Source organism: Pieris brassicae, chromosome 2 (assembly GCF_905147105.1).
Source record: "Pieris brassicae chromosome 2, ilPieBrab1.1, whole genome shotgun sequence".
NCBI classification, from domain to species: domain Eukaryota; kingdom Metazoa; phylum Arthropoda; class Insecta; order Lepidoptera; family Pieridae; genus Pieris; species Pieris brassicae.
In genome coordinates this window covers 20,397,195-20,409,643 of record NC_059666.1, presented here as the reverse complement: position 1 = coordinate 20,409,643, position 12,449 = coordinate 20,397,195, and the positions used below count along the sequence as shown (strand labels likewise).

The 12,449-nt window shown below is 31.1% G+C and overlaps 1 protein-coding gene across 1 annotated transcript; it reads left to right on the top strand.

Moving 5' to 3' along the window:
- Positions 1 to 2,118: 2,118 nt before the first annotated feature.
- LOC123718795 (serine/threonine-protein kinase haspin homolog) lies at positions 2,119 to 12,017 on the top strand. Its single transcript, XM_045675637.1, has 10 exons — positions 2,119 to 2,154; positions 2,229 to 2,311; positions 2,380 to 2,437; positions 3,388 to 3,580; positions 4,224 to 4,400; positions 5,099 to 5,216; positions 8,705 to 8,917; positions 10,641 to 10,736; positions 10,928 to 11,124; positions 11,516 to 12,017. The coding sequence occupies exons 1-10, from the start codon at positions 2,148 to 2,150 to the stop codon at positions 11,715 to 11,717; spliced, it is 1,344 nt and encodes a 447-aa protein (XP_045531593.1). The 5' UTR covers positions 2,119 to 2,147; the 3' UTR covers positions 11,718 to 12,017.
- Positions 12,018 to 12,449: the final 432 nt, after the last annotated feature.

Sequence of the window (12,449 nt, the reverse complement as noted above, 5' to 3'; positions counted from 1 at the left end):
AAAATATAAATAAATCACCAAATGAGAGTGACATAGAAGCACATCATTTATTATTAGAAAAAGAATATAAGAGTCCAACAAATTATGATGATTCTATAGATGATATTACAAACAATATTTCTTTGATAAATAATTTAAAGAAACAATATAATTTTACACCAAAAAAATCTCAAAATAAAATTTCTTTTGAGAGATCCCCCTTTTGTAGTACTCCATTTCAGGAAAAATACAGAGGCCAGTCAATTTATAAGTATTCCCCTATATGTACCACTACTGAGGCTGTCAATGCTAATAAAACTGTTCCAACAGACACACAGAATGAAACTCTTAGTAAATTATCAGACAATGAAAGTAAAGATGACATTAGAACAATAACCAATGAAAAAGAAAATTATACATTACCAAATATTAATAAATCAGAAATGAATAAAAGTGTAAATGATAACTCCATACAAATAATAGAAGTTATCAACAATGACATAGCACATAATCACCAAAAATTTAATAACTTTTCCTTGGAAGTCCAATGTAAGGATGCTCCTGATAATGAAATCATAGATGATAAAGAATTAGAATCTAGCATGTCATTTGTGGAAGAGCCTAGTATAATTCTACAGACATCTGAACATATGAAGCTTTTTGGATTCTCTAAAGTTAATCAAAGTACAGAAGTATTTTTAAACAAATATAAACAATTTCAGAAAAACAATTCTGATATATTAATAGAAAATGTGCTGCCTGACCAGTCCTTTCAGTTAAATACTGAAAGAAGCCAAGAGAATAGCAAGCTAGACTCGGAAGAATGTAGAGTCAGTCAAGATGTAGAATCAATTTCCTTGTATGATACATGTAGTGAAGAGAGTACATCTAAAGAAAGCAGTGTGAAGATGTTTATTGAAGAACCATTTGTTAAAATAAAAAGAATGAGAAAATCAGTATTTGAAAAATACTGGCATCAATCTAAAGAAGACAAAGAGAGTAATGATACAAGCAAATGTATGGAACACTTTAGAAGTTTTGAATCAAGTGTTCTAAATACTGAGGATGAATATTCTGATAAAGAAAGTACTGAAGATTCAAATATTGAACCAACAAGCTTTGTTACCACTAGAAGAGGAAAAGAATTTATAACAAATGATTCATTTTTATTTAATTTAGATAGCCCTAGAAATTCAAACAGTAGTGAAGAATATGATAAAACAGTAATAAATAGTAATGAAGATAAATTCTCTGTTGACATTGGAACATTAGATCAAAATACAAGAAAAACTACATGTATTGAATATATAGAAACAAATAATTTAAATGACACACACCAACTTGAATTTGATACGTATAGTTTTGGGAAAGAATATGAAACATTGTGCATTAATGATACTGTTGCACCAAAGCGTGGTACAATTATTGATAAGGATTTAGACAATATTAAAAATGATCTTTCAATACATAGTCAAGAAAATATTATTGAAGTAGACACAAGTGTGACAAACCCTAAGTTATTAAAATCATTAGGATCTGTAAATAATTTAGAAACACATTTCACAAACACCAAAAAATCAAAAGAAGAAACTAGTATAATTGTCAGCATCAAGCAATCTAAAAGTCCCATAGGGTTGCATGTCAACAATGTTAATGTGACACCATGTACTAACATTAATAAGACCCTATGTAATCAAGATATAACCATGGTAGATGACACAGAAGATAAAATCGTTAAAAAACTGAGACCGAGTAAAAGTATACAACAATCTTCAATGAATGTGGGTTTAAAACAAAGTAATAAACCAGAAACAAACCCTTCAAGAATTACTCGACACAGTGCAAGATTATCACGACTTGACGAAGATGCTTTAAATATAAGTGATGTTAAAAATCCCATAAAATTACAGCCAGGGAAGCGATGGGAGCGTTCTTTAAGCATTTATCGTAGAATGACAACTATGGCAGATGGCACTGATATTTCTATACTTGATGTAGAATCATTAGAACACAAAGGTAGAAAATATAGACAAAGTGTTATTGACACAATGGAAATGCAGGATTCTAGTAGTGAGTTCTATTTTTAATAAAACCTATTTACTACTTGTATTTATTAAAAGCAAAAGAATACAACTCAATTTGACATCAACAGCCAAAGTTGCAGTGTAATGTCAGGTCTAGAATCATTTTATTAACTTCCTATTTTTTAGTTTTACCTGATTATAATTTTATAATTTATAATTTTTCAGCTTCACTTCACAATGAATCCATTAAAAGTCGCAGAAGTAGTTTTGTTTCTCGGCCCATCAAATCAACAGTCACACTAACTAATGTTCGTATAATTTTATACTTGAAATCAAAAATTTATAGTTGTTGCTAGTTTATAATATTTTTTTTCAGGATACTATTATTTCCCGAACTACCATAAATTCTACAACAGTATTTGAAGATTTGCAGGGTAAGTGCTATTTGATAATTTATGTCTTTTATATAAATTTGTTAAAAACAGTAATTATTTATTTTGTATATCAAATCTCCTCGGTTTCAATTTTGCGCGTGAATGTATGCACATAATATATATATATATATATAATTAGTCCGTATTAAAGTTGCCAGAAAAAAAACGAATGATACACTCGATACTTAAGGAAACGAAAATAAAATATGCTGTTAGTTTTATGTACCTCTGTATTTAATATTTTCTTTGTCAAATGTTGTATTGCTTGAATATTATCTACTAATTTAAAAAGTATATTTTTGCATTGTTCCGCAAGGGTGTTACTACAAAAACTTTGTAGTTTTTAAAGTATATATTTTATTTTTAGTATTTACTAATGAAACATTCATGAAAAGATAATCCGTTATATTTTTTTCTATTTGATTTTTAAAAAAAAATAATTATTTCTAAACATAGTTTTGGGAATATTCACAAATTCGCTGGCAACACTCGGTATTAGTCATAAAACGTTTTTCTTTTCATTACGTTTTACGTATTTCATACGTTAACGTACATTAAAACCGCGGTGGAATACGCAATTGTTTTGTTTAAATTTTTTGTTTTTATTATTTTAAAATAACATTTGTTAGTGATACTTTACCTTTGTATTGTAAAGTACAAGGACATAACAATTTTGTGCAAGTTTTAATTGTGGACTATCTTACTGCCGTACAGTATCCCTAACGGGATAATCGCTTGGTTCTGCACCTTTGTTCTAAAAAAGTGTCTAAAGCCAAGTGCATGCATCTTTCCCTGCAATACACAGGTTAGTTGTGAAATATTGCGTTTATTGGGCCATCTTTGTGGGCTTGTTTTCGAATTCTACGTAATCATTACTCATGGGGAAAGTTGTCATTCACTTCCTTGTCACGAATCACGGTGCAATCTCTCGAAATATCTTGTATTTTCAGGATTTTTGACCGAGGATTGTGATGATACGGTTGTTAACTTATCAAAACTATCGCTCGGTGACCCAGAGGTCGGCGGCAGGGTATTAGAGAAATTTTATGATACATCGAGTCGTTCGAGCACAGCGCGTGATTACGTTTTGCGTCGCTGCAATCAGGCAGATGCATTGCTCTTTGATGAATGCTACCCAGATACGTAAGTAATAACATGTTGTCCATCGTGTTCATTTATATACAACATCGGATAAATACCACATGCTCATACAAACAACTGCTTTTGTAGGTCATGTAAATAACAAAATGGTGGCACCTTTTTACACAAGACTTATGTATAAATAACGTGAGCTTATAAAATGTTTATGGTTACGCCAGATACATACATACTAAATTAATATATGAAAAAGAAAAGCAAAATTTATATGAAAACGATTATTATAACCTCAAAATGAGAGATCAAATATTTATAATAAATGAACTAAGAATGCGAAAAAACTTAATGATAAATTATGAAATTAAAAATTAGGCGATTAAAATTACCCCAATTCAAAACAATTATAAGAACTTAGCAAACAGAAATATATCTATTGTATACAAATTATTTAGCTGTTTCAGCAACTCACAATTACAAATCCTGACTTTGTATCATTGCAATAACAATATAGTTTCTATAATTAAAAAATATATGGATTTTATTATTATCTGTTTAAATACATAGGAATGGAATCTTTAAAGAACACACCTACTCCAGGAGTTTATCTATAAACCTAATGTCATCCTATATGTTGTAAAACCTATTTTTCCATGATTTCATACAATTCTCTACTGTTCTATTACCACAGAACCCTGAAGAATTGCCGAAAAATTGGCGAAGGTGTATATGGGGAGGTGTTTCTCTGGAGGGCTGGAGACGGACGTGCTAGAGTTCTGAAGGTGATACCAATAGCCGGCGAGCTGCTAGTCAATGGCGAGAAACAGAAGGACTACGACCAAATCATATCTGAGATTGTGATTGCTATGTGAGCTTAATTTTTAATAATAGTGAAAAGTTTTAATGATTATAAGTGTTACGGTCATCTTGATACAAGTCAAGTTTACTGGTGTATGTAATTTTATAACCGATGTTCTATAAGTTAAAAATTATAATAATAATTTAACTAGAATTGTGCAAAATTACTGGTTGATTAATTAAATACCTTAAGGAAACTGGTATAAAATAAAGGTATTATAGTTTTTATCATCTCACTGTTGATTTAAACAACACCAGTTCAGAGTTTATATTTCAGATAAAAGAAATAGAGGTTAATTAATAAAAATTGCAATAAAATATTAACTTTAGCACAGGCTTGGCATGATTAAAACTGTTTCACAATAGAATGTTAAATAAAGCTAGAACCGTTTATGACGTACTTTAAACAACATAACATGTTGACAAAAATCAAAGGCCCTGGCTGGGTTCTATTGTATTTAGGTTTTAATAACTAGGTTATCGCCTGTTACGACTATCGGTTTTAACAACCCAATATGAGTAGTTCCTTTGATATCCTTAACAGATTTTGACTGTAAATAAAAATGGTTTGTGAAATTTTGATATGTATTTTAAGACACAAATTTATTGTTTTACAATTGTTGGACCCTTTTAAATATATATTTTCCAAATTTATAATTGTTGCCATAGCTGTATTTGAATGTTCTTAACAATGTTATTGTATTACAGGGAATTGAGCGCTCTCAGCGCTCCAATACCAGATATAGAAAGTCATTTTAATGAAGGGAAGACAGCAGAAACTCTGGATTTACATTCTGTAGAAAATGCAACTGATGTTTTTAACAAGGTAAAATTTAGCATTAGATATTTTTTTGGTAAAATTATCACTTCCAGCATTCCATTGACTGTTTTTGACCACCACCACCACAAAGATAGCTATGCACTTGCAAACAGTATGGTATTGGTTTTTTTATTTGATTTAAAAATAAAATTGTAAGTGTTAATGGGTCACAAAACACTATGTGGCTCACTTGCCCATTCGCTGCCTGTTCTTTGAAAAAAAAACTTTAATATCAATTAGCCATCTCAAGTACGGATAGGTTAAAGGCTTAGTTTATTCAATCGGTTGAAACCAAATGTCCTTAATTTGATCCTAGAGAAACTAATTGTATATTGTTGATATGATCATCTATAGAAATATAATAATAATAATCTGTAATAAAACATACACCATAGTGTATAAGTTAAATAGTGGTGTTAATTTATTTGAATTATTTTGAGTGCAATCTTGCTATTGAATCTTTTGGGTCCTATATAAAATTTGAAATTTATCTCTGTGATTTTAAAGTGTTTTGATATAGAATCAGGAATTTCTATTAGTCTAAAATTATTATTGCTACACTAAATATGTGTAGAGGGTACCAATTATTTGTTTGGATATTAGTAGTAAAAATACTGATCGTAATTTCTACGAGTCGTAGATTTTATTATTTTCAATCATTCATTTATGAATCAATGTCATATATTACCTATTTAAAAAAAAATTTTAGTACTTTTAAAATATAGGAACCGCTGTTGGTTACTACTTATTACTTAGCAATTATAAACAAATACAAGGAAATGTAAAATTCTAATGTGTGTAGCATATTATTTATGCGTAGAATCCGCAGAAACCTTGTACAAATGGCATTGATAATGTTTGAAGTACTTTTCCGACTACATCTGCCGATAATACACACGTGCAACCTTATTATAAAAGTATACAATCTAGAAGCAAAATCATTTTTCATAAATTTTAGTAGAATTCCCAAACCACAGAAACTTTCTAGTGTGGGACTTACGATAGATGAATCTTGTCACAGTCACGAATAAAGTTTGTATTATTATTATTCGATTATTTCAATTTAAATCGTAAACAATTACAAGATCAGGACCCAAAGATTCGGAGTCGAGAAATTTGTGTCATTCACATCTCTTATGGTGTATAGATTTTTAGATTATTCTGCAATGGAAGAGATACCATAATGTAATCAAGAAGGCCAAGCGATTTGCTAGTTTTCTATTTATGGTGAATTAAAAGCCTGAGAGTTGAAAGTATAACTTAACAAACGACTGAGTACGGCAATAGTCACGTTTTCATTAAGAGTAAACGTGTTTATTGAACATATATGCTATCTATAATAATTGATTGGACGAGTTCGTTTGTAATCAAGGTGTTACGTCTGCATTGTGCAATGTATTGTTATTATAAATTACGTGGAATTTTTATATGAAATTAAAACAAAGACGTTCGAAATCTCTAAAACCTTATTGTAGCTAATTGAGTATATATTATTTTCGTTGAAATACATAATTCTTAATTACATAATCTCTTCTCTATATTGGTAATCTCTTATAATTATAATCAAATTATAAAATCTGTCAAATTTTGTTCTAGACAGATTTGACAGTGGTTGAAAAGATGCGATTTGAAATATGAATTGGAACAATATTAACTTATCTATTTGAGTTATACCTAAAATACAATTTGAAACGTATCTTTAGAAATAATTTTGCTTATGCAGTAAATAAGAATTTAAACCATTATCTTGAGTGACCTTACTCGTGTGCAATGTGCATACTTATCTGCCAAAAAATTAAATAATATTCTCTGTCGCGCCAGCCAAGGCTATATTCTAAACGAACCCATTCAGTCTTATGATGGATGCCTTGGATGATAAGAGAAATGGGACAGACTCGATTAGCGCTATCAATACACAGTTAATAAACGTGCCTTGTTTGTGCTGATAAGATATTCGTGACTGACTGGGACTTTGTGCTGATTTATTTAGGAATGTACATATAGAAATGTGTACATCTGTTTGGTCGGTATTCAGTGCGTCGACTTACTTTAAATATAATTATAGGGCTTTTTTATTACTTCAATGTATAATATTTAAAATATTCGTGTGTAGGTTAGGTAGTTCTAACGCCATGAATGGACTTATATGTTTTCATCTTGGTTCAAACCCAAGATCTGATTATAATAATTATAAATAGCAAGACTAACTAGACTTGTGGCTTTTTGTAGCTACCTTTCTGTAAGTAAAGAAGCTATTTGTTATATTTTTATCAGAATTTACCAAAACATTGTGTCCAATACGTAGTTAAGTTGAGATAAAACCCTAAAGACATACACTTGAGTTTTTAAATAAAATATATATTTATTATATTAATAATTTATCAGCCTGTTTAAAAAAAATTACGTTTGTAATGTGGGTAGAGACCCACGCTGTCTCAGTGTGGGCGGATGACACGATCGATTTTTGGTTCTAACAAATATTATTGAGCACATGGTCGGAAAAATGCATTACTGCACATAGAACATTCCATTACTTAAAATATCATGAACGTTATAAGTCCTACCCAATCGCGTTAGTCTCGAAACCACTTGTTTAATGTTCGCATTGTGTAACTCGGCACCATTCAAGTTCCCACAAGTTACATAACCTCTGAGTCAGTAATGACGAACTGTATTTATCGGAATTCACGTGTACAGATATTTTTCAGCGTATTATGATTCAGATGTTTTCGTATGTTTACCGTTATCGCAACTGTGTTTGGGAATTGTTACGCGTTATGAAAGATTTTATGTATTAAAAAAAAAACATATTTTACATTACATTTTGTATAAAACAAGTCAAGTATAATGTTAATTGCTACATGGTACCTCTCACCAGAAACCTCATCTTGTTATTGTAATGTTATAACGATATGTTTTCTAACTACAATTATGTCTAGAATAGTATTGGAAAACTACTTGATTTTCCTTTTGCCGTTTAGGAAGAATTTATTTGTTTGTACTGCAACTATTACGACATCTAAGAGTGAAAAGAATTAGATATATTTCTAATGTTGTCTAGTATAATAATTGATATACAAAAACCTTTATATACTAAAATATAAATATAATAACATACATCTATTTAGGGTGTGCTAATGTCAATAAAAAATGATATAAAAATAACTTTGAATACCCTCAATAAAATAATGAATCATGCCCAGTCAATGAATTTATATTAGTAATCAATGGATTATTTTTCAATCAAAAAGTTATCTATGTTATATGACTAATGGTTCTCTGTATGTATTCAAAATAATGTAGCATTGTACAAGACAGTAGTTATTATAAAAACTTATATCGCAACAATGAATTGAACTTTTAATATAGAACCCCAAGGTATAGGCTATTCTTGTTTTTATTATTTTTTTAGGGAATTATACGTTCAGGAATGTCTACGTCCTATATATTTATTAGTATTAATGCTGTTTCATAGAGTATTAAATCTTTTTAAGGTCCTAGCGGTCCGCCTAGTATACGGTAGCTATCCAAGCCGACTCCTCGATCTATGGGACCTGTACGACGAGTGCAAAGGATCTGAGAACGACAACCCCGCTATATTGCCACCCGACCAGCACTATATTGTGCTAGAACTGGCTAATGCTGGCCAAGACTTGGAGAGTTACCAGTTCAACAACGCTGAACAGGCTTGCGCTCTATTTCAACAGGTATGTGCGACTGTAAGATTGACATTTGACAGTTGTTTTTTTATTTACATGACTAGGGGCCTAGACAAAATCACTTTTCATTTGTCGTGACCCACTAACACAAAGCTAAACTCGAGAAGGCGTGAGAAAGGTTGTCTCAAGCTCCTGGATACAAGTCCATTGGCCGGATTCTTAATAATTTCTTTGAAAGTAAGTGCTCACAACGATTTTAAATTGACTAACAGGAATTGTAATAATGGTTTTTATTTAATAAATAATATTTGTATTTTATTTCTACTGTACCCGTACACGAGTACAAAAGATAGACAATTTTGAGATTTTCAATATGTTTTAAATGAAATGATAAAGGAGCTAAACTGGCGTCAATACTTCTTCAAGATACCACCAAAGGTTTTGTTGTTATGTATCTACTCCGTTATGCACAATACATGAACGGATATATAAAGTGATTGTAGTTCAGAACAAACCTACTGTATATAATTTGATATAAGTGATCGAATGCCTTTTTGAGTACCAATTTTTTTTTTAAATTTGTTTCTTATTCTTTTGGAACGTAAAGATCTATCGGATTAAAAATTACTCGGTTATTACCGATGACGTTACGGTAACCCCATATAACGCTGTATCCGTATAACGCCCCATCCCTCATATAACGCGACGACTTCTCATATGATATTTATGTGGTGTGAAGTTTATTTATCAAGTCCATAATAAGTTTTGCGTACCTTTCCATAAGTCAATTGTGTTGTTATTGAATTAAACTAAATAACTTAATTGAATTCTAGTTTTTGAAGTATTCAAAAAAGCTGTTTGATGAGAATAATCCTACAACGCGATTTCCCGTAACGCGCTCCGGGTCTAACGCGTGATAGGGGGTTACTGTAGTACATTTAGTATTTAGATGACACTTGACAGAGATGAACGCGAGGTTAATCCGATAAATCCGTCTTCTATACCCGTGCAATTAACTGTTTTGATTTTTTTTCTGTTTGTGTTTTATTTCAGCATTTTTTTCGCATGCGCCGACTTATGTCTACAATGGATGGTAGGTGACTTTCTAGTTCAAGTTTGTTGTATCTTGACTAGATTTTCACTTATCCTTCAAAGTAGACGCCGCTTCTTTGTTGAAGATTTTTTTGCATGTTTTTATTTTGTTTTAAGCAAGCAAGCACACTAGACAAATGTATGGGATTGACTTTTCACTTTTGGTCACGTGACTTATTTAAATACAACTGGCGGTAGCGACTCGCCACGGATTGCAAAGTAGATTAGTCTAGATCAAAGAGTTTTCGGAACCTAAGTCATTCATTTCAAACTCAAATCTCTTGACATTTCTCAATTGAATGTTGTTTATCATCTTGTGTTTAATCTAAAGCAAACAAAATACGGTAAAGAATGTTATTAGCCTTACAAACATGTTTGTTTAATATTTGAGTCATTAGCGACACGAAAACAGTCAGGTCGATACACCAGTCGCAATGTCGTTCACCTTCTAAAATTATCTTTTGTTAGAAGTAAGTTCATGAAGAATTAAAAAGGTTACTGCGATTCATGATTCCTGCTCGTCGTTCCTTACGGGGTTGAACTGCGATAATGTTTGCGTCATATGAAATATTTATACTAAACTTGTTTATGCATTATATTTTAAACAACAAATTATAATAATATATTTTGTAAAAAGTTGGTTATATATGAAAAAAATTAATAACTATTTATTATTCAGGTTGCATTCGGTTTGGCGGTTGCGGAGCAGGCTTATCAGTTTGAGCATCGGGACTTGCATTGGGGGAACGTGCTTATTGCTCCCACAGATCAGAAGGTATGTTACGGTTTTTTTTTTATATGTAATAACTTTTATCCACATAAATAATTGATTATCAAACAAAATTTATTACATTTTACAATGGTTTTCGATTTAATAAGTTATTTTTTAAATATAATAATCTTTATTTAGGTTATTACAGGGAATATTAAAAAAAAAACATTTTGATCACTTGGATATTATTTCAGTACTCAACGTTCGTACTCCGCGGTCGTACGCACCGCGTGCCCACGTGCGGCGTCAAGGCGACGATCATCGACTACTCGTTGTCCCGTGTGTCCGTCGGCCGAGTGCTGTACTGCAACTTGGCAGAAGACGAGTCGCTCTTTGAAGCCGTTGGAGACTACCAGTTTGAGGTGTATCGCCGTATGAGAGATCGGCTCGGGTCAGTATTTATTATTTGACAGGAGGAAATTAAAGATCTAACTGGAAAACATAGTAAAAATTGGTATGATTGAAAGTTTTCAATATATGGTATTTCATGCACTTGTCAACATATATCATCCATCAAGTGAGTTTAGTAGATCTAGGGAGTTTAGTATATCCATGAAAATAAGATTAGGCAGAAAGTCTTTACCCAAGCAAAAACTACAGAAAGAGACAAAAAATATATAATAATTAAATGAACAATTTTACAAATACATCTTGTTTTAAACAAATTAATGTATACAAACTTGTTTGAACAAGCCAAGTTTGTTTTGGTAGGAATTCATCAATCACAAGGTGCTAAAATAGTAAAATCTAATTGTTAAATTAAAAATTCATATTTATTACAGAAACGATTGGATGAATTACGAGCCGTATACCAACATACTGTGGCTGCATTACACTGCGGATAAGATGATAACAGCCCTCCGCTACACCAGAACTAACACTAAAATTCACAAACATTTTATTGCCAAGCTGAAGGACATTCAAAATACTATCCTTTGTCACGGCTCCGCCTGCGAATACGTCATCACAGACAACGAAATTTAAAATCATATAGCTTATCCATTGTTAATGATCGTGTGCATACGACGCGCGAAGCTTCACTTCGAAATGATAATATTTGTTCAATTCTAACGAATTATATTTTTATACTTCATAATGGATCTCCTTTGCGATTGTTATAAATTTGACTCAGAACAATTTAATTATAATGTACATAGATTCGATAAATTGAATGTAGACGCTAAAAGAATTATTTACAATGTTGTTTCATTATTAGACTTCCGGTCGGAAGGGGCCTTTAATAAGGTACAGCCTTTCAGAAATAAATTCATATATTACATTCTATTTTGGTGTTTTATTTGACTTCCTGACTCCAATTATATAGTTGTCTTATTCTAATTTCTTGAAATAAGACATCCTAAATAAAAGTTGTCTTCAAACATGCGACAATATAATGTTTATGTTCCGGTAAATATTAAGATATCAGAATGCGTAAGTTTTCCGTTGTAAAGACGTAAGTCTGAAATAAAACGAATAACTATCATAGTCAAGACAAGGCTAGTCTGTTCAGATCAGATCAGATTCCAAACGGTAACTACTATTTTACTACGAACAAACGACCGGGATATGGTTTCTCTTCCAGTATAGTTTGAGGAATACACGCCTTGTGTAGTTATTTTTTAACAAATAGAGAAAATATAATAAACGCAAAACATTTTTTTATACATTTATTTCTAAATAATTGCGGTACAAGAGTCAAATTATAATTAGTAGCGA

Excerpts from the sequence above, each read along its gene's own strand:
- LOC123718795 (XM_045675637.1), top strand. Across the intron at positions 3,581-4,223 it reads GATGAATGCTACCCAGATAC|AACCCTGAAGAATTGCCGAA; the intron begins GTAAGTAATAAC and ends CTATTACCACAG. Across the intron at positions 10,737-10,927 it reads TTGCTCCCACAGATCAGAAG|TACTCAACGTTCGTACTCCG; the intron begins GTATGTTACGGT and ends ATATTATTTCAG.